The sequence below is a fragment of the Phacochoerus africanus genome, chromosome 9, assembly GCF_016906955.1.
Source record: "Phacochoerus africanus isolate WHEZ1 chromosome 9, ROS_Pafr_v1, whole genome shotgun sequence".
Taxonomy (NCBI): domain Eukaryota; kingdom Metazoa; phylum Chordata; class Mammalia; order Artiodactyla; family Suidae; genus Phacochoerus; species Phacochoerus africanus.
The window spans coordinates 92,166,426-92,190,352 of record NC_062552.1 but is presented as its reverse complement, the minus strand read 5'-3'; the positions used below and the strand labels follow the sequence as shown (position 1 = coordinate 92,190,352).

General features: G+C 36.8%; 1 protein-coding gene across 7 annotated transcripts in view; it reads right to left on the bottom strand.

Moving 5' to 3' along the window:
• The window catches only part of FUT8 (fucosyltransferase 8), a 282,389-nt gene that overhangs the window by 96,004 nt on the left and 162,458 nt on the right, over positions 1 to 23,927 (bottom strand). For all 7 annotated transcript variants that reach the window (XM_047797856.1, XM_047797853.1, XM_047797851.1 and 4 more), the window contains 2 exons: positions 12,759 to 12,874; positions 12,482 to 12,644 (listed from right to left, as the gene is read on the bottom strand). In XM_047797856.1, the coding sequence (XP_047653812.1) occupies positions 12,482 to 12,644; positions 12,759 to 12,874 (279 nt within the window). The remainder of the gene's footprint in view (positions 1 to 12,481; positions 12,645 to 12,758; positions 12,875 to 23,927) is intronic.

Genomic DNA, 23,927 nt, shown 5'->3' with positions numbered 1-23,927 from the left:
ATAGTCATCAAGCCATTCCTTTATCACTGGGAATGAAAACTGATCTCTGTATTTTTAAAAATAAATTAGAAAACATAAAAGTAAATGTTTTTACCAAGTTACATCAGTACAATCTTAGCAATTAATTATTTATCCTAAACCCTGTCAAGAAAGTGGAATAACCAGTATTATAACTAGAAGAAGACCAGAGACTAAAAAAAAGTACACTATTTTTTTTTTTTTTGTCTTTTTGCCATTTCTTGGGCCGCTCCTGCAGCATATGGGAGGTTCCCAGGCTAGGGGTCTAATCGGAGCTGTAGCCGCCAGCCTACGCCAGAGCCACAGCAACGCAGGATCCAAGCTGCGTCTGCGACCTACACCACAGCTCACGGCAATGCCAGATCCTTAACCCACTGAGCAAGGCCAGGGATCGAACCCGCAACCTCATGGTTCCTAGTTGGATTCGTTAACCACTGCGCCACGACGGGAACGCCCCACTATTTTTTTTTTTTTTTTGTAATAATGTGGTCAGTGACACAAGATAAGTCACCCTATTCCAACAGTCAACTAAATCTTTTTTCCTTGCCCTCCCCCACTGAGGATCATTTAAGGAAGACAAGCCTAGGAAATGACTTTAAATTCAATCTATAGTTGACCCTTGAAAAACGTGGTTTGAACTGTGCAGGTCTTGTTACATGCAGATTTTTTCAATAAATATTGGAAAAAAATTTTTTTGAGATTTGAGACAATTTGAAAAAACCCACAGATGAACCTCATAGTCTAGAAATTTGAAAAAAATTAAGAAAAAGTTAATTATGAATGCATACAATATATGCAGATACTAGTCTATCCGTATATAGGGCATAATGTGAGTGACATTTAAGATAAAAATTAATAATGTGTCAGTTTTCTTACTGTTTTATAACTTTGCTTTCAAAGAATTATATTACTGCACAGTGTGCTTTTCTCATAATTGGAGAAACTGCCTATCAGCCTATTATCACAGGTGCTTCTTTTCCATGTAACAATGTTTCCAATACTGTATGAATGTAATACTGTATGCCATAAAAATTTTCTAACAATTCATTTATTAGTGTATAGACTAAGCTACCAGGAAGCAATCATATTGATAGTACTACCTCTTTTAAAGCAATCATTGTTTTACAGGTATAATGCATGAATTGTTACAGCTATAAATAAATATGAATTTTTCACATTATCTTTTCATCTTTGATGTCTAGTGTTGGCAATACATATAAAATCTAAAGTGTTTTCTATCATGTAAGACAATATTCATATAGGTACTGACAATTTATCTTTTAAACAGAGCATGTAAACTTACAGTATCAATAATTACAGTACCGTATTGTAAATATTTTCTCTTCATTATGATTTCCTTTCAAACATTTTCTTTTCTCTAGCATATTTTATTTATTCTAAGAATACGGTATCTAATACTTACAACAACAAATATGTGTTAATCAACCATTTATGTTATTGGTAGGCTTCTGGTCAACAGTAGGCTATAAGCCTCGGGAAAATGAAAAGTTATACGTGGATTTTTGACTGTTCAGTGGATTGGTGTCTCTAACCCTTGCATTTTTCAATGGTCAACTGTAGTTCTTTGCTAATTCAATACTGTTTAGAAGTTATTTTCCTGCAAATTTTGACAGCTTTTAACCAAAGACATGAAGATAATCAAAGTTTCAGCTGCAGCCCTTTATAGGAAAACATGGTAAATGAAAACCATTCTACAGAAATTCTGGATTTTCAGTGACTGCATTCTGACATCAAATCTCCTAGAGGTGTCCCAAAAGCTGGTAATTTGGCTGTCTTTGTTTTGACTATGAAAAATGCCAAAAAAATCTAGGATTCTAAAGGCCTGGCATGAGGCATTAAAGTCTGGGGAATACAAATCCAGGGAAAGTACAAACAGAATAGGGCTAATTTACTTGAGGGTAGAATACACATGCCTGAAGCTAAGTGTTAGACTGGACCAAAATCTATGATTCTTGAGAGCAAACCAGCTATGGCAGGCATCAAAACCTCTATTTCAAACGCTGGGCTACATTTATGTTCTTTATATTTTCTGCTAACTTTCCCATTTTTATACTTTCATATTCACTAAACTCTTTTAAAATGTTCTGTTCTGTCTCAATTATGCCAATGAAGAACCATGAGGACAGAGTATTTTGTTTATGTCTGATTCAGAATGTTGAAGAGGGAAGTTTCCCTTGAGGGCCAGCACATACCAGATGTATTCAAACAATAAAATCCCAAGTTTGAAGGAACTGACATTTATTAAAGTAAATGTGACAAAGGGAGGGAGGCTACACCACAGAGCCTAATCCATAGTTAAATATGGATCAAGGGCAGGAAGACTGAGCTGGGTTTTGTCCAAGGCTGCTTTTACTTTGGTTTGCTCCTGAGGCAGAAGTAAGCAAAGGATAAAAATATGACCAGGAGACAGATAGACAACCAATGCTCCCATTGCCTCCCATGCTGTCTCAAGAGGGAATTTTATTAGGATACTACTGTTCTGACAGACCACATGGGTGGAGAGGAGTCCAGAAGGGCAACAACAAAAACAGCTCATAATACTACATAAAGTACTGGGTGATGTCCACAAGGCTTGTTTAGGTTCCAGACCCTGAAATTCTTCCTACTGAGTACTCTGACAGTCTCTCCTGACCTGCACCTTCCTTGCAGGGTCTAAGAATTTTCTATTTATGGTTATAAATAGAGGTTTCGAGGTTTCGAATGGGACTTTCCTTGTGCAGGTCTACCAGAATCTATAATGTGTGAGTTACTGTGAAAAGTGTTTTATGTATTTTCCCATATTTAATCATCTTAATGCTGTAATATAGAAATTATATCCCCATGTGCAGAAGAGGAAAATAAAGTTCAGAGAAGTATTAAGCAATTAAGAGAAAGGATTTTAGAATAGAACAGTTCTGCCACTTGTGTAAGCTATCTAAATTCTCTAGGCCTGAGTATAACTTTATTTATAAAATGAAGAGGCTTGACTCATAGTATTACCATGTTGATGAAATATAATGAACGGAGAGCCTTTATCATAGTTGACTGGAATGTAGGAAATCCTTAGTGATTATTTTTAATGTTAAAATAATTCTTGAGTTTGGAAACCACACTCAAAGAGATATAAGGGTGGGGGCAGGCAAAACAGAATTAGGGCCACTGGATGAAACACCCTTTTCTGCCTGGAGATTCTTCTTCCAAGGCAAATTTATTTTAGGGGAGAATGTACCCTTATAGAAGATGGAAAAAAATCACAACTTGCTTGATAGAGACTGATGAGCAGCATAAAAACTTCATATGACAATGTCTTCCTTTGTCCAAGGATATTAGGAGGAATGTTTTAGTACCACTTAAAAATGAGCCAGGATTCTTTAGCAGAAAAACAATCATACAAAAACATTTTGTCCAAAGGAATTAAAAACTAGAGAAAGAGTATTTACATTCCAGTTTAATGTAAGAACCAACTACATCACACATCAAAGAAATTAAGTGTGTGTATGTAATGAAACAAAAAGATTTGAAGGTTCACAAAATTTAACTTTTTGTGAGAGAAAATAGCAATTCTTGGCCCTTTCCAAGATGGTCAAGGAGAGTCTATATCTCATAAAGAGAGTGAAAACACAAGCTATCAGACCAATGGTTATGACCAGAAATTTTGATCAAGTGAATCTATACGCTATCCCTGCCAATTTTCCCTTTTAACCAGTCCGATTATCCAATCTGAAATACTTTTGTTACATAGTCCCCTATACACAGTAGCAAAAAAGCCAATCAGCTTAATTAGCCATAAGTATTATTCATAACTCGGTAAACATATCTGAACTCAATCTTAGCCAAGTTAATTTACATATGACTGGATGCTGAGATGACATGGACCAGGCAGGGGGGATGAGATCGCTACTTTATCAGATTGTTTCTCAATATTTTCAGTCAACTTAACTGAAAAATAGCTCATAAGCCCCATGAGCCCTCCTGTCCTTTAGTTTGATGATTGATATAATTTAAAGTAAGAAAGAATCAGCTCCAGTGACTATCTCATAAACTGGTGTCTGGCAACATAAAGATGACAAAAGAACTAAAGCTACAATGATGAAATTAAGTGTATCTCATGGCAACCAAAAAAGGTGATAGGACAAAACTTCCACGATATCCCCAGAGGTTGAGGGACAAATCTATACAGACATAAATCCAAGCACGGAGCCTACAACTACTACATATATAATAAAAACATAATGACAAAAATAATCACTCTAAATTGTTGATTTCCCTCTTGTATTTCAAAGGCACAGGCCAGGGTCAATTCATGTTTTAATTATATCAAAAGCATCAGGTAAATCTGACTGTATTACTATGAAATACAGCCACACACAATTACTAAAATGAAATCACCAACTGAAAAAATGAAATGATACTAATGCTTGAGATCAGTATAGCAGGTAATAATATGCTACTCTGTATTTACTTGTTACATCATCAGCCGCTCTAAATTCTTAAAAACCTGCCAAAAATCAAAGAAAATTACAAATTAACTACAGTTGATAACTACAATAGTCGGCAGAGGTTAGACTCTACTAGTTACTCACGCCCAAGTAATACGCTAATCAGGTCAACAGTGTTTTGCTAAACATCTCAGGAGAGCTGAGTCTCATATCAAATATGATACCTGGCATCCTGGCTGCATTAATGACAGGTATTTTGAGTAATGACAATAGGAGCCACATTCTAAAAAAGGAGCACAGTCCCCTCACTAGAATGAACAATATCACATGGAGAGCAAAAAAAAAGTCTTTCCTCATAGTTCCACAGTTCCCTGATAAAGTCCACTAACCTATAGAGAAATGTGGGTCCCCCCCCCCCGCCTAGGAAATCTTAGGTAACTTCTACCAGTGGTGAATTCATAAAGAAAAACAGGGATTCTGTAGAGCTCTGCTTCTCAAAGACCGGCAACTTCAGCATCATTTAGGAACTTGGTAGAAATGCAAATTCTCGGGCCCATCTCCAGACCTACTGAATCAGGAACTCTGAGGACAGGGATTTAGCAATCTGTTTTAGAAGTTCTCCAGGTGATCCTGATGCCTTGCTGAAGTTGAAAACCATTACAGAAACAATACACAAAAATTCTTTTTTTTGTTTTGCTTTTAGGCTGAGTCCATGGCAGGTGGAAATTCCTGGGCCAGAGATCAAACCCATGCGCCACAGCAGAAACCTGAGCCACTGTGGTGCCAATGCCAGATCCTCAACCCGCTGCACCACAAAGAAACTCCCAGACACACAAAAATTCTTAGAAATTAGGACAGAGCACTTTTGGCTTCCCCACTGACTTTCTTCTTTTTTTTTTTTAGAATTTTTTTTTTTATTTTCCCACTGTATAGCAAGGGGGTCAGGTTATCCTTACATGTATACATTACAATTACATTTTTTCCCCCACCCTTTCTTCTGTTGCAACATGAGTATCTAGACAAAGTTCTCAATGCTATTCAGCAGGATCTCCTTGTAAATCTATTCTAAGTTGTGTCTGATAAGTCCAAGCTCCCGATCCCTCCCACTCCCTCCCTCTCCCATCAGGCAGCCACAAGTCTCTTCTCCAAGTCCATGATTTTCTTTTCTAGGGAGATGTTCATTTGTGCTGGATATTAGATTCCAGTTGTAAGTGATATCATATGGTATTTGTCTTTGTCTTTCTGGCTCATTTCACTCAGTATGAGATTCTCTAGTTCCATCCATGTTGCTGCAAATGGCATTATGTCATTCTTTTTTATGGCTGAGTAGTATTCCATTGTGTATATATACCACTTCTTCCAAATCCAATCATCTGTCGATGGACATTTGGGTTGTTTCCACGTCCTGGCTATTGTGAATAGTGCTGCAATGAACATGCGGGTGCATGTGTCTCTTTTAAGTAGAGTTTTGTCCGGATAGATGCCCAAGAGTGGGATTGCGGGGTCATATGGAAGTTCTATGTATAGATTTCTAAGGTATCTCCAAACTGTTCTCCATAGTGGCTGTACCAGTTTACATTCCCACCAACAGTGCAGGAGGGTTCCCTTTTCTCCACACCCCCTCCAGCACTTGTTATTTGTGGATTTATTAATGATGGCCATTCTGACTGGTGTGAGGTGGTCTCTCATGGTAGTTTTGATTTGCATTTCTCATAATCAGCGATGTTGAGCAAAGAAATGGAAAGATATTCCATGTTCCTAGATTGGGAAAATCAATATTGTAAAAATGGCCATACTACCCAAAGCAATCTACACATCCAATGCAATCCCTATCAAATTACCCATGACATTTTTCACAGAACTAGAACAAACAATCCAAACATTTATATGGAACAACAAAAGGCCCAGAATCGCCAAAGCAATCCTGAGAAATAAAAACCAAGCAGGAGGCATAACTCTCCCAGACTTCAAGAAATACTACAAAGCCACAGTCATCAAAACAGTGTGGTGCTGGTATCAAAACAGACAGACAGACCAATGGAACAGAATAGAGAACCCGGAAAGAAACCCTGACACCTATGGTCAATTAATCTTTGACAAGGGAGGCAAGAACATCAAATGGGAAAAAGAAAGTCTATTCAGCAAGCATTGCTGGGAAACCTGGACAGCTGCATGCAAAGCAATGAAACTAGAACACACCCTCACACCATGCACAAAAATAAACTCCAAATGGCTGAAAGACTTAAATATACGACAGGACACCATCAAACTCCTAGAAGAAAACATAGGCAAAACACTCTCGGACATCAACATCATGAATATTTTCTCAGGTCAGTCTCCCAAAGCAATACAAATTAGAGCAAAAATAAACCCATGGGACCTCATCAAACTGAAAAGCTTTTGCACAGCAAAGGAAACCCAAAAGAAAACAAAAAGACAACTTACAGAATGGGAGAAAATAGTTTCAAATGATGCAACCGACAAGGGCTTAATCTCTAGAATATATAGACAACTAATACAACCCAACAGCAAAAAAGCCAATCAATCAATGGAAAAATGGGCAAAAGACCTGAATAGACATTTCTCCAAAGAAGATATACAGATGGCCGACAAACACATGAAAAAATGCTCAACATCACTGATTATGAGAAATGCAAATCAAAACTACCATGAGAGACCACCTCACACCAGTCAGAATGGCCATCATTAATAAATCCACAAATAACAAGTGCTGGAGGGGGTGTGGAGAAAAGGGAACCCTCCTGCACTGTTGGTGGGAATGTAAACTGGTACAGCCACTATGGAGAACAGTTTGGAGATACCTTAGAAATCTATACATAGAACTTCCATATGACCCCGCAATCCCACTCTTGGGCATCTATCCGGACAAAACTCTACTTAAAAGAGACACATGCACCCGCATGTTCATTGCAGCACTATTCACAATAGCCAGGACGTGGAAACAACCCAAATGTCCATCGACAGATGATTGGATTTGGAAGAAGTGGTATATATACACAATGGAATACTACTCAGCCATAAAAAAGAATGACATAATGCCATTTGCAGCAACATGGATGGAACTAGAGAATCTCATACTGAGTGAAATGAGCCAGAAAGACAAAGACAAATACCATATGATATCACTTACAACTGGAATCTAATATCCAGCACAAATGAACATCTCCCTAGAAAAGAAAATCATGGACTTGGAGAAGAGACTTGTGGCTGCCTGATGGGAGAGGGAGGGAGTGGGAGGGATCGGGAGCTTGGACTTATCAGACACAACTTAGAATAGATTTACAAGGAGATCCTGCTGAATAGCATTGAGAACTTTGTCTAGATACTCATGTTGCAACAGAAGAAAGGGTGGGGGAAAAAATGTAATTGTAATGTATACATGTAAGGATAACCTGACCCCCTTGCTATACAGTGGGAAAATAAAAAAATTTACAAAAAAAGAAATACTATATTTGTAGTGATTCATGTATAATTGTGTCTCAAGACTACTTCTAGATAGAGGGATCACTTAAATCCTCCAGAATAAATCAAACATGAAGTCGAGGGCACTGTGTAAAAAATTCTTTCAATGTCAGGTTTTCTTCTAGTCCCACCATGCCTCCTATTAGCATGATCCTGACAATGCTTTAAATCCTCACCTCCACTTCTTCCCCCACATACACCTTGACTTCTAACAGCTCCTCTCTCTTGTGTAGAACTCACTCTTAAAATTAACTGGAGCTTCCAGTTTTATTCAGAGGTAAATGACTTTTCTCCTGTAACTTGCCCTTCATACATTTTGGGATTCTCAATTACAGGAGAATATTTTTACCTCAATTCTTTAGTCGCATAATATTCATAAATCTTTCAATGGAAGAGGATTTTGTTTTTATAAAGTACAAAATAGAGTGTAAAATAATCACAGAATGCATATACCCATACCTGCCTCCCCAACAAATAATTTATCTTACTAAATGCTAACCGAATAATGAGTGCTTAGCACTGCGGGGTAGAGAAGATACTGAAGTTAGGGTTCCAGTCCTTGGGAGATTACACTATTTCAGGGAGAAAAGCCAAATTATTACACAACAAACAATGATCTCCATTTATGAAAGCTATCCTCTTAGCCAAATATAAGTCCTCCATTACTTACTTTCAGGCCCCCATTTCCCCACAATGGATCAGTCACCAAGTCCTACAGCTTCTATTTTTCACTCCTTTATCCCTTTCCATTCTTACTGACAGCTACCTAGGCCCAGAAGCTCATTATTACCTACTTGGACTTCTGCAAATTCACTCTAATTTCCTGACACCAGGCTTTCCTTCACATAGCTCTCAGAATGAGCTTTCTAAATTGCAATAGAGTTAAGTCTTGATCCAGAATAAATGAAGGATGCTTATAGTTTAATCAAAAGACAAATAATTCTCCAGAACTAAGTATGTGATTTGAACACTTTATCAGGGATGATATATGGATGGGAATTAAGCACATTAAAAGATGCTTAACATCATTAGTAAGGATTTGCAAATTGAAACCGTAATGATATACCACTACATTCCTGTTAGGAATGGTAAGGGGAGAATGTAAAAATTGACAATACCAAGTGCAAACAGGATACAGTGCAACTGGAACTCTCACACATCACTAGTGAGAATACAAAATAATATTCTCCTTTGGAAAACACTTTGGGAATGTCCTACAGAATTACATACACACTCCACATATGACCCATCAAACCCACTCCTACATATTAATCCAGAAGAAATGAAAACATGCTTTTATCAAAACATGTATGCTAATATCTACAGTAGCTTTACACATAATTGCCAAAAAATGGAACACCCAAGTATCTTTCAGCTGGTGAATAAACTGTGGTACATCCCTACAATGGAATATTACTTAGCAAAAAGAGGAAGGAACTACCAATATACAAATCAATATGGTTGACTCTCAAATGCATTATGCCAAGTGAAAGAAACCACACTCAAGCTACATACCATATGACTGCATTTATAAAGAATTCTGGAAAAGGTAAAATTATATAGATAGTAGACATATTAGGTGACTGCAAGGGACAGGAGTTGGGGATGGGTAGGTACGGATTTCAAAGGGGCAGAGGAATTTTCTTGGGGTGGTAGCAATGTTCTGTAGCTTGCTTATAGTGGTGGTTACAAAACTGTGAACGTTTTTCAAAACTCATAGAATTATAGTCTAAAATATGTACATTTTATTTTAAATTATACTACAATAAAAGTTATTTTTTCATTTATTTATTTTTGGCTGCACCCATGGCATATGGAAGATCCTGGGCCAGGAATCAAATTGGAGATGCGGCTGCGACCTGCGCCACACAGCTGAGGCAAAGTTGGATCCTTAACCCCCTGTGCTGGGCTGGGGATCAAACCTGTGCCTCAGCAGTGACCCAAGCCATTGCAGAGACAACAGTGGCTCCTTAACCCACTGTGCCACAGTAGAAACTCCTAAAGTTGATTTAGTAAGAAAAAAAAAGGAGGATTGTTGTTTCTATCAGAACAAAGTTTTTTTTGTGTGTGTGTGTGTGTGTTTTTTTTTTTTTTTGTCTTTTTAGGGCTGCATCTGCGGCAAATGGAGGTTCCCAGGCTAGGGTCAAATTGGAGCTATAGCTGCTGGCCTACACCACAGCCATAGCAATGCGGGATCCAAGCTGCATCTGCGACTTACACCACAGCTCATGGCAATGCCAGGTCCTTAACCCACATCCCCATGGATGCTAGTTGGATTCGTTTCTGCTGAGCCACAACGGGAACTCCAAAATAGAAAAAAACCCCTTCTGAAGAAGCAAAAGCCCTTAAGTTATTTTTTTATAATTGCTGTCTTTCTGAACCAAAAATGATGAATGATTTCAAAGGAAAATCTGAACAAGAAAACTGACAGACTCAACCTCTAACTGATCTCTCAGAGAACACAGACTTTCAGTCCAGAGACAACTTGTACACTATGATTTGGGCAAGTATAAAAATAAAATGGGGACTTTTGTGTAACATAAAAATCACCAGAGACAAACAAAAGTCTGTTTTAATTTTAATACTTATATTTAGAAGATCTTGGAAATTACCAATAAGATAGCATGTTCTATATACATGCAAATCCTGTTTGTACAATCATTATTTTAAAGGTTATTTCTCTTATGTTTGGTTGTGCTTTGCTCATTATTTGTATCACTGCATTCTAATCTGGCAGCCTGGAGATAAATTACTACCTTATGAAGTTATATCCCAAGTTCATTACAATTTCTTAAGATAGCAAAAGAAATTGACTTGAGTACTTTGGGTATCTTTCCTTTTTGGTTTTCAGTGAAATATTATTATTCAACATACACTAAAAGGTAGTGTTGGATCTCCCACTGTGGTGCAGCGGGTTAAGAATCTGACATCAGTGGCTTGGGTCTCTGCAGAGGTGCAGGTTGGATCACTGGCTTGGTGCGGTAGGTTAAAGAATCCAGTGTTGCCACATCTGCAGCATAGGTTGCAGTCTCTGGCCCAAGAACTTCCATATGCCTGTGGGTATGGCCATTTAAAAAAAAAAAAAAAAAGGGTAGTGTTAAGAATTATATTTAAAATAGAATTCAACTTACAGAAAATTTAAAATTTACTTACATCAACTTTTCAGGGCCTAATATTTTTCATTTGGACCTATTTTTCATATAGTCACAAGATATATAGGCACAAAATAATTTTCATATAACTATATTAATTTGGAAAAGACCTGAAAATGAAATTCTTAAATGATTAAATCATTCAAACTTTAAAATTAAACATTCTATCCGAAGTCAATAGCCAAAATTATCCTTTAAGTACTGTAGCATTTGCCCAAACTCTTCATTTCTGTATGTTCCTATAAAGCTGAAATAAGCAAAGCATACAAGCACACAGCTCCAATAAACAGAACCTTGGTGCCTAGAGTTAGCTTTAGGGTAGAGGAGCATCAAAGACAGAATCAGTCAATATTTGGTCTAAGAGTCTAAGTATAATGTGATTGCAAGCCAGGCTAAAAATTTCAAAAGGACTGCTGAAGCTGTGGCCTAACATGTCAACGCCCCTTGAAATTTATGCTATGTTATTACTGCAGAGTCACTAATGCAAAATGATTCTAATAAACTGATGATTTTACTTGTAATTTCACTTAAAACAACAGAGAAATATTTCAAAATCATAACAATATTGCTGATGATGTTAACATATATGAATCTCTTGGTTGTGGGTTAATTCTTTTCCTCTTCACAGTTGTAGGTTGTGTTAATACAATAATTTTTCTTTTATTATTCACTAATGAGACAGTAATTGCCATCAGAATCCTACTGGGAATACAGACTTGCAAATATAATAGGCCTAAGGACAGGTTTTACATACCTAAGGACAGGTTTTACATACCTACAATGATTCTGAGATAGATTTTGTTCTGCATGAACACACCAGCACCAAAATGTTTCTTTTCTATGGAAGATAAACTCCATATTTTCAGAAATGTGAAAACTGGAGAAACAAATTTAACTAGACATATTTTAGGTTCTTCCTTCTAGCAACTAAATGGAATAGCAATTGACAGAATGCTTTTTATTAAAAAAACTTATTAACCTTTAATTAGAGAATCTAAAAAGGTGCTATTTTAAAGTTTTTAATGTCTCAAGTAGATACATAGCTTCCAACCCGAGTATGAGATCCAATGAATGTACTATAAAACTGAACCCTCCACTTCAAATATTGGTTGCACATGAAGAGAATTTAAAGAAAGATATTTTAATGTATTGTTGGCTGATACCACTACCTTCAGAGTTTACTTAGGGTATAAAGATTTCTAGAAATTTATTTAAAATAATATTTTCTGGTGATGAATTACATTTGGGAATCACTGTCCTTTGAGCCCTCGGGTACTCTCCTGCTCCTAAATATCTAGCTATCATTTACCATTTGGTAGGGAAATTAACAAAGGTTCCAGTTTCTCATCCTTAGATTAATAAACCCCAAATGAAATGTAAATGTAGTACCTTTCATGATGTCCCAAATCTGAGAGAAATTCATCTGCATGTCTTTGGAGTTCATTTCCTTCTAAATTCTTTAATTTCTTCAACTCACTTTGTAGAAAAAACCAGAGCTCTTTAGCTCCATTTTCAATCCTCCTCCTTAGGATTTCATGATCCTTCCCTGGACCTGCAATCAAACAATAGAGGGCATCAGCATTTCCAACGCTGTGATGAAAGGAAATTTTCACTTATTTGCGCTAATGTTAATATATTAAAGAGGAAAAACACTATAATCACCTACCATTTTTAGTTTGTTTCTTATAATTTTCAATCTGTTCTTTGGCCTTCATAAATTGCTCTTCTAAAGCACGAACTCTTCCTGAAGCTGGTCCCTGATCAATGGGGCCTTCCGGTATTCTGCAGTTTAAGAAAGAAAATGTAAACATTTAGCTTATAAATCATGCAATGAAATACGTTTACTTTGCTAAAACATAATTATTGGTGACTACAGAAGTCACTAGACCATATCGTATATTAGAAGTACCAAATGAAACTTTCTCTGGAGAGGCACGGGGTAAAACGTAAACACAAGAATGACACCAAAAAAACACTGAACCAAAAAATCTAGTTTTAAGACATATGATCTTCCAGGAATTAAGGAACCTTTAGAACTGTCTCCTAAAAACTCTCAACATACTACTTAGAATAACACCATCAGTGGGCAAAGTGATCAATTCTTCATTAGTGTTTTGAGTAACAGTGGTGAAGGGGAAGATAATGAAAAGTCTTAAAAAGAATAAGATAGTAAGTAACTGAACATGTCTATATTCAAATATAAAATGCAAATTATTTCTAAATTAATCACAATATCAGGCTATGTAAATCTATGCTCCAGTTAGTGAACTCATGACCTTAGATTACTAAGCATTGGCTTTATAGGAAAGAAAAGACAAGAGCAGAAGCTGAGGTTTACTAGAAAAAAATCCTGAAGATTAATGTCCTGCTTTTTCGTGTCAGAAATGAAAAATATCAGTCAACAAAATAAAGTGCTGGAACACAATAGAGGAACTCCAGATCTCTTGCTTATATTATCAACCTGGACAACTTCTTTCCAAACTGTATTTGTTTCTAACATATTTTGTTTTTTTGTGATTTCTAGCAGTCTTTTGTACTCTGCTTTGGCCATAAAAAATAATCACATCCTAATCCTGGAACCTGTAACGCTATCTTATATGGCAAAACAATCTTTATATGTGTGGTTAAATTAAGGATTTTGAGATGGGGAGATATCCCTGGATTACCCAGGTGGGCCACAGTTGTAACCACAGCTGTTCTTATAAGGGAAGACAGATGGAGATTTATACTATAAAAGAGGAGAAGGTGATATGACTGTTCTGAAGATGGAGGAAGGAGTCTTGAGCAATAAATGCAATGAAAGCATCTTTAGAAGCTGGAAAAGGAAAGGAAATGGATTCTCCCCTAGAATTTCCCAATTTCCCACACTGACACCTTGGTTTTGGCCCAGTTAAATTCATTTCAGACTTCTGCCCTTCCAAGCTGTAAGAAAATATATTTCTTGGAGTTCCCTTCGTGGCTCAGTGGAAGCAAATCCTACTAGGAACCATGAGGTTGCAGGTTGGATCCCTGGCCTCACTCAGTGAGTTAAGGATCTAGCATTGTGGTGAGCTGTGGTGTAGGTCACAGACATGGCTGGGATCCCATGTTGCTGTTGCTGTGGCATAGGCAGCGGCTACAGCTCCAATTCGACCCATAGCCTGGGAACCTCGGTATGCCACAGGTGCAGCCATAAAAAGCCAAAAAAGGAAAAAGAGAAAGAAAAATAATATATTTCTATTGTTTTAACAGACAAATTGTGATATGTGTTACAGCAGCAATAGGAAACTAATACATACACACATATTTACATACATATATACTTTTAAAAATATGGTAAAGATGAAATAATGACTGCTTTTTTCCTTCCAAAAATCTTTTTAAATGAGAAAATATCTCCAAAGGTAATTAACACAATGTCCAGTCAATAAATCTTATCAGGACTATTGCATCTGGGCTCCGTCATTTTAGAGATAAGCTGTAATCTTGACATGACTGAATATCAATCCTTACCATCACAATCATTTTAAAGAAACAATTTTTTAATTACACTTGTCAGAATTTAAATTTAGATGTCAACTCAGTCCCTTAATGCAAAGACTAACAATTTTTTAATATCTTTTCTAACATTTCTATTTAACAAATGAAGCCAAATTAACTATTAATTACCCATACCACTTCAGAACAATGTTTAGTAAAGAAGCTCTTGTTACAGCTATACCAGAGTAAGTTATTCTATAATTTCACATGAAACTGTATGCATTAACAGTGAACAGAAGCAGGAAAGATAGCCATCTTCTACTCATGAGTGTTCCAGGCTACAGAATTTGAATTAAAAAGACTTCACCTGTATACATACACAGTGAATAATGATAAAATGAATAGAGTTGTTAGGTGTACAATTACCCAATTTATGAGCACAAATATGTATACATTCATAAATGAGGCATTTACTTACTGACACACAGTTTTTAAAATTTGACTTTTAATCTCTTTCTGAATTAGACAGCTGTTTTCTAGGAAATAATTTGAAAATAAAATAAAACTACTACCTCTTGAAATTTATTTTGGCAACAATATACCATAGGATAAGAATGTCCTTTTCTGAAACACACTTCAGTGATACAAAATTTCAGACAATAGAAAGATATGCCTGGGTTCTTTTTATCTCATTTCTTCATACACCGATATAACAACATTAGGGAAAAACAGGCAAGAAAAAAACAGCATAAGATCTTTGCAGCAGAGTTCCCTTAAGTACTAGGTGCAATCTAAATTCTAATAAAATATAAATGAATTAGTGATTTCTACTAGATTATTATATGTAATAATTTAATCCAATTATGGATAAACTGTAGATAAAGAAAAGTAATAGAGAAGTCAGTGAAAAAATGTACACAGTAAGGACTATTCTTTCCAAATTCCATACTGAAGAGTCAATCTGCAAGAACAGTCTCTTTATCTGAATATTTAGTAAATTGAATGTTTTATTTTACTCATTAGGCAAAAAAAGATACACAGAATGTCTTCTGGTCAAGATGAAGTAACAGAGATGAGATTTATGGTTATGCCTGAAACAACTGAAAACCTAAATAAAATGTATGAAAGAATGGCTTAATAAAACTGGAATCAGGAGACTGATGTCAGAAATATGGCAAAATAGGTGGTTCCTGACTTTAGTCCTCATCAGGGAAAGGGCAACTAGCAACTATCCATAGATAGATAGCTTTCAGAAGATCCCAGAACGAAGGGGTGAGTCTGAAGTATCCCCTTCACCCACAAAAACTGAGAAAACAGCATCAGAAGAGTAAGAGGAGTGTTTTCACTTTAACCACATTGCTCCCCTGCGCAAGTGCTGCACTGAGGCGGTCCCCTGAACCTGAATTTTCTTCTGTGGAAAGATACTTCCCAGAATTCCAGATGCTTCCTGGGAGGCCCACTTAAGCACTACCTCATTGGGATTACTATGAGAGTAATAGGGGAATCAGCTAGAGGTAGAGAAGGGGGAAGGGCCTGACAGTAATGAAGGTGCCGATCTTGGTAGACTGAATTCTTGCTAGTGGTCAGGCCCCAGCAAAGACCCCAACCAGCGACTGGTCCCTAGCCAGAAGGCCTTCTTGGTGGAGGAACAAATTCTAGTGCTCTGTCTATATACGGAAGCAAGTCAACAGCCCTATTCAACTGCTGAGCATAGCCTCCAACCCCACTCAACCAAGAAGCCTGGACTGAGATGCTAGACAGTCACTGAGCCTATCCAATACCTCATGCAAATAGGGAAGCAAGTCACTGGCCACACCCAACTGGTGAGCATAGCCTCCAACCCCACCCAACAGGGAAGACTGACCAAAGATGCTAGGCAGTTGTGGGCAGCCACAGAGGACATCTTATAGCCTATCTGGACAGCAAAGTCAGTAACCCCACTCAACGGCTAAACGTAGCTTCCAGGCAACATGCCCAGGAAACCTGGCCAGGGACCTCAGACAGCCACATCTCATTCTAAAGCCCTGCTCAAGGAGGGAACCAACCCAGCAGCACCACCTCTGTTGAGCACAGCCTCCAGCTTCACCTAGTTGCCCAACCGGAGACCCTGCCTATGCTACAACTCTACTCAGGCAGAGAGCCAAGCCAGCAGCCTTGCCCAACTGCAGAGCGTAACCATTACTCAAGAAGACCAAACAGGAGTTCCCATTGTGGTGCAGTGGAAACGAATCCTACTAGTATCCATAAGGATGCAGGTTTGATCCCTAGCCTTGCTCAGCAGGTTGGGGATCTGGTTTTGCGTAGGCCAGCAGCTGTAGCTCTGATTCAACCCCTAGCTTGGGAACCTTCATATGCCACAGGTGCGGCACCCCCCAAAAAAGGAAGAAGCCCAAATAGCGACCAGGGCAGCTCTGAAACCTGGCCTCTGATACTGACAACATGGAGCCCAGCCTATAGCACCATACAGTAGCACAGTATATAGCCTACGACCCATCCAGTTGCTGAGCATAACCTGTAGACTCATTCACCCAGGTCAAATGCCCAACCAGCCACCCCACCTAATCACAAAGCACAGCCTATGGCTGCACCCAACTAACGAGCCCAGAAAGCAAACCCCACTCCACCCCATCCACGACCACGGAGCCCCACCCAACTGTGGGGTACAAGTGGCAGTCGTACTTGGCCAAGAAGCCCAGCAAGAGACACTGTCAACAGTGGATCACAGCCAATAACCTTCTCAATTGCAGAACCCAGCCTACAGGCCGCACCCTAACTTTGGGGTGCAGGCTGTGGTCCCAGTCTGATCAAGGAGCATGGCCTGAGTTCCCAACTGATCATAAAGTCCTGTGCATGGCTTTGACTGAATGTAGTTCATCAGTGGCACCATCAAGCCTGGGAGCACAGTCTGAGGTCCCACCCAACCAGAAGTGAATGAGGGGCCCAATATGCAGCCCTGGCCAATTTCAGAATGCAACCAGTGGCAAGCCCCAAATAGCAGGCTAGAGAACATGGTCTTCAACCCATCCTAATCAAGTGACTGCTGAGCCCAGCAAGTAGCCCTGCCTCAATACAAATCCTAGACAGCAGTTCTCTTTGAATATGAAGCCCAGTCACAGTGTGGAACAATGATAGCCTCCCTACTCCCCAACTTTAGAGCATATGCACTGGCCTCATACCACTAGAGACCCTGAGAACAAGCAATGCTTGTCCAAGGCTGCTACCAGCTGCCTATCTAGAACCCTAAGCTGAGCTGACTGGTAAAGGTCTTTCCCTGCTGAAGCAAACCAGTAAAGGCTGGAAGGGAGACCACTTTCTCAAACGAGTAGATACCCCACAAGGATAGAAGGAGCATGAGGAGTCAAGTAAATATGACATCACCAAAGGAAAACTAATAAAGTTACAATAACTATACCTAAAAAAAAATGGAGATCTATTAACTATCTAACAAAGAATTCAGAATAAAGCTCTTAAAAAAAAATTCAGTGAGCTATGAGAAAACATAAAGACAGCTAAGAAAAATCAGGGACACAATGCATGTTACAAAATTGTAAATTCAACAAAGAAATAGAAACCATTAACAAAAAAACAAAAACAACGGGAATCCCCCCCCCAAAAAAAAAAAATTAAAAAAAAGGAGTTCCCGTCGTGGCGCAGTGGTTAACGAATCCGACTAGGAACCATGAGGTTGCGGGTTCGGTCCCTGCCCCTGCTCAGTGGGATAACGATCCGGCGTTGCTGTGAGCTGCGGTGTAGGTTGCAGACGCGGCTCGGATCCCACGTTGCTGTGGCTCTAGCGTAGGCTGGTGGCTACAGCTCCGATTCAACCCCTAGCCTGGGAACCTCCATATGCCGCGGGAGCGCCCCAAAGAAATAGCCAAAAGGCAAAAAAAAAAAAAAAAAACAACGGGAATCCTAGATGTGAAAAATACAATGACTAAAGAATTCAACTAAAAGCTTCAACAATAGACTTGACCAAGAAGGAAAAAGAATTAGTAAATCTGAAGACAGGTCATTTGAAATTGTCTAGTCAGAGGAGCAAAAAGAAAGCAGGAGAAAAACAAGTGAAGAAAGACTAAGAAAATTATGAAATTTTGCAAGTGAAACAAACTATGATTACAATTTTTCTTTCCTGGAAGGAAAAAAAAAGAAATAAAGGGAAGAAAGCTTATTTTAAAAAATAAATTCCCACATATAGCAAGTGATCTGCACATGTAAATTCATGAAGCTTATAAGTATCCAAGGAGAAAATCTGATGGAGCTTTAAAAGGCTGCAGAATACAAAATTAACATAAAATTCAATGTACGTCTATATTCTAGCAAAAAACCCACAGAAAATTGATATTTCAAAACATACTGTTACAATAGCATTGAAACCATGAAAAAATTAAATGTAACACAGTAAAGGAAGTATAAAACCTTTAAAGTGAAAATTGTTAAACAATGCTTGAGAAACTTTGCTTAGAAACTGACAGGCCAATGTTAAAGTTCACATGGAATTGCAAATACCTAAATCAGCCAAACAATTCTGAAAAAGACTAAGAAAACTGAAAGACTAACACTATCTGATATCAAGATAAAGTTATAATAATAAAGACAGTGAGGTATTGGCATAAAAATAAACAAAGAGATCAACGAAACAGAATAGAGTCCAGGAATAGGACTACACATTATGTTAAACTGATTTTTACAAAGTCACAAAGGTAATTTAGTGGAGAAAGCATAGCTTTTACAACAACAAAACTTCTGGAAGAAAATGAGAACTATGCCTTTATGATCACCAGTTAGGCAAAGTTTTTTTAGATACAACACCAAAGCATGATCCATAAAAGAAAAAATTGATAAATTAGACTTTGTTGAATTTATAGAGTTTAAAATTATTTTTAAAGAGAGACAGTGTTAAGACAATGAAAAGACATGACAGACTAGAAGAAAATATGTGCAAATCCTTTTCTGTTAAAGGATTTGTATCTAAACTAAATAAAGGATCTAATCATCAGAAAACCACCTAACCAAAAAGAAAAGGACAAAGATTTGAATAGATTATTCCCTCAAATAATAAGTTAAAAACAGCAAATAAGCACATTAAAAGACGTTACATATTATCAGTCATCAGGGAAAGGCAAGAAGAGTAGACTGTGTGGCTGGCCTGGTTCACCATTTATATTTACTATCATGGAATATGAAAACAGGGTTTCCTGAAGATGATCCTCATTCCTTATTAAAAACATCTACATGTTCAATTTCTCTGATATAATATACATTTCAAAGGAATGATAAAATTCTCCTGAATAAAATATTTGATAAAAATCTTCATTTCAAACATGAAGTTGTTCCTCTAAAATACAAACATAAACCCCACTCTTCAGAGAATTTAGCTAAAAAAACATGAAAACCAGTACATTCCTGCTTTATAGTGAATCTGAAAAAAAAAAAAAACAAAAAAACAGTGAATCTGTAGCCTAAGTAGTATGATTAAACAGCTCTCTCAGAGAAATTAAACTTTTCTCATCAGAAATGTATTAAATAATTCGTTTAAAACAGGCTGCCTTTCTTAAATACTTTCAATAATTTTGTCATGAATGTCGGAACAAAAAAGCTCTTAATTAAGAAAAAAGAACCTAGGCACATATAAGCAATACTAGGAATGAAAAGAGAATCATTAGGCACAGATAAAGTGTTTTAAAACTCATCACAAAATACTATGAACATTTTTAGCCACTTAATTTAAAAATAGGGAAAAATAATTTCTAGAAGAAATTAAATTACCAAAATAGCTTCAAGAAGAAAGAGAAATTGAATCAGTAGTCAAAAATCTATAGAATTAAAAAAAAAAAACCTCTAGGACCACGCATTTTCAAATATGTTTTACAAATTGTTATAAAACAGTTATCTAAATTTTTTTCCTAGAGAATATCAAATGAGAGTAAGTTCAAAAATTCTATTCCTGAAATTAATATAAGACTGACATAAAAGTAGTTTAAAGGCCAATAAGAGGAAAATTCAAGGCCAATTCATTTTAAAACTTATTTTCAAAATCTTAAGTGATATATTAATAAATATAACAATGTCTTAAAAAATACTTCATGACTAGACCTTATTCCAAGAACACTTAGTTGGTTTATCATTAGAAAAGCTATTAATGTAAATTCACTGAAATAACAAATTAAAGGAAACAATAATATGGCAATCTCAATAGAAACAGGAATAAAGATCATTTGACAAAAGTCAAAATTTATGCATTATAAAATTCTTTTTTTTGGGGGGGCGGGGTGCTGCACCACAGTATATGGAGGTTCCTAGGCTAGGAGACAAATCAGAACTACAGCTGGTGGCCTACACCACAGCCACAGCAATGCCAGATCTAAGCCATGTCTGTGACCTGCACCACAGCTTGCAGCAACTCTGGATCCTTAACCCACTGAGCGAGGCCAGGGGTCAAATCCATGTCCTCACAGATACTAGTTGGGTTTGTTACCACTAAGCCACAACAGGAACTCCTCATTATAAAATTCTTAACAACAAGGAATGGAAAGTATACTCCTTAACAAATCAAAGTAAAAATCACATTTCATGGATCAAATAATTGGAAGTATTCCTTTTAAAGTTAAAAACAACACAAGAAATGTCTGCCATCACTGCTTCAACTCACCACTGTGCTGGAAGTCTTAGCTAATGTAGTAAGAAAGAGTAAGACTTACAAACACAGGAAATATGAGAATAGCAACTGTTGTTATTCACAGATAATATGATCTTTAATGTAGAAAATTCAAGGTAATATATAAACTAATTGCACTAAGAGTTCAAGGAAATTTCTAGATGCAAAATTAAGGTATAAATGTTAGTTTAATGCTCCTAAAACAATAATAACCACAAATTGCAAAATGTATCTTTAAAAAAAATCAGATTTAAAACAAAGAGCAACAACAAAATGATAAAGTACTAAGGAATAAATCTAAACAAATAACAAGATTTGTATGAGAAAAGTCATTATACATTCTCTGAAGAAGTAACCATTCCTCAAATTGAATGGATGTAATTCTAATAAAAATTACTAAAGGATTTTTTAATCGAATGACAAGATAATCCTAAAATTCATATGAAAGACCCAAATCCTCAAATAATTTAGATGATTTTGCAACTTAATAAACAGAAGGAAGGATTTGCCTATCAGATGACAAAACATAACACTAGAGTAATGAAAACAGTTTGATACAAGTTCACACAAACAGATTAATGGAACTGAATAAAGCACCAAGAAACAGATTCCAGAATTTATGACATAAGAATCATTCTAAATTACTAGGGAAAGGATAAATTACTCAATAAATGATTGCTTAGACAGCTGGCTTCCTCCTTAGAAAATGTGAAAATTAAATAATTTGACAATCAAAACTTTAAAATTTTAGAAGAAATTTTATATTCTTCATGACCTTGGAAAAGAGATGAATTTCTTAAATAAGAAATTTTATATTCTTCATGACCTTGGAAAAGAAATGAATTTCTTAAATAAGCAGTATACAAAAGGATAAGCTGATAAATGTGACTGCCTTAGATAGGAATTTCTATGCAACAAAGTTTATAGGCAAGTCACCAATGGAGAGAGGAAAATAGAAAATATCTAGATTATTATTTAAATTATATAAAGAATTCCTTCAAATCTACAAGAAAAAACAATGTAATGGAAAAATGTTCAAAATATATGACCTAGCAACTAATGGACGAGAACTTTAATGGATAATAATCCTGAGCAATGAATCAACTTTAAAATTTTAGTCACCAGGCTACTCGAATTAAAAGAGATACCATTTCTTACCTATCAGAATGATAATAATTAAAAGTATGAGAATGAGTGTTAATGAGGATAGAGAGAAGCTGGAACTCTCATATGCTGTGCTAGTTTGCTATGGCTACCATAATAAAATACCATAAACTGGTAGCTTAAACAAAATCCATTTATTTTCCCATAGGTGTGAAGGCTAAAAGTCCAAAATCAAAGTGATGGTAGGTTTCGGTTTTTTAGAGCCTCTCTCTTTGGCATGCAGATGGCCACCTTCTTCTGTGTGCTCATATAGTCTTTCCTACCTGTGCATGACTCCCTTATATTTCTTTTGTACGTCCTAATTTCCTCCTTATAAGGGTACCAGTCAGACTGGCTTAGTGCCCGTCCCAGCGGCCTCATTTTAATTTAGTCACCTCTTTAAAAGCTCTACCTCAAATATAATCACAATTCTGAGCTATTGGGGGTTAGAGTTTCAGTAAATTAACTGTGGGGTGGGCATGATACAATGTAGCACATAACATATACTAAAGGTAGAGACATAAAATTGGGAAAAAATCTTACTGACAAAATATTGTGAAATTGCTCCAAAGTTGAAGATGCACATATATTAAGACTCAGCTTGTGTCTTCCAGGTAATCACCCTAGAGAAACTTCAGTACATGTATGCAAGGAGACCCTAGACACTCGTCAATGGAAGAAGGAATATAAGTATCACTCATGCATAATCTTGCATGAGTATCACAATATTAAGTGGAAAAGGTCACAGAAGAAAATGTATATATGTTGTATGACACATTTGTATACATTTTAAAACACATAAAACACCATGCTTTCATGCATACATAACTATATAACATAAGAATATAAGTATAGACAGAGGGTATAGAAAACTCAGTAGTGATTACAACTGAGAAGGGATGAAGGAAAATGGAATTGAGTAAGGGAGTGATGTCCTGCACTTTTTCCATCTGGAGCAAACATGCAAAAATCATCATTTGTATAATATGAATTATAAATCATAATAGATAATAAAATATAAATCATAAAATAATTCCATGTATTATATTATGTATATACATTTTTTCTTTTTTTGTCTTTTTCCAGCACCACACCCATGGCATATGGAGGTACCCAGGTTAGGGGTCTAATCCAAGCTGTAATGGCCAGCCTATGCCAGAGCCACAGCAACACCAGATCTGAGCTGCGTCTGCAACATACACCACAGATCACCGCAACACTGGATCCTTAACCCACTGAGCAAGGCCAGGGATCGAACCCAAAACCTCACGGTTCCTAGTTGGATTCGTTAACCACCGAGCCAGGACGGGAACTCCTATGTTCTATTTTTATGGGGTTATTTTTTTATTATCATATATACATTAGAAATCCTCTTTAGTTAGTTTCAGAAACATCCTTTAAGAAAACTACATGAAAACTGGACAGATGCTCATCGTTAATGCTATTTAACTCCCAAATGCTGGCATCACATAATACTACCTGTTAGCATATTACTATAAGAATAGCTAAGTGTTCTAGCCAAGATGGCAGGGGAGAAGGACCTTGATTTCTCTTTCTCTCACAAGCACACCAAAATCA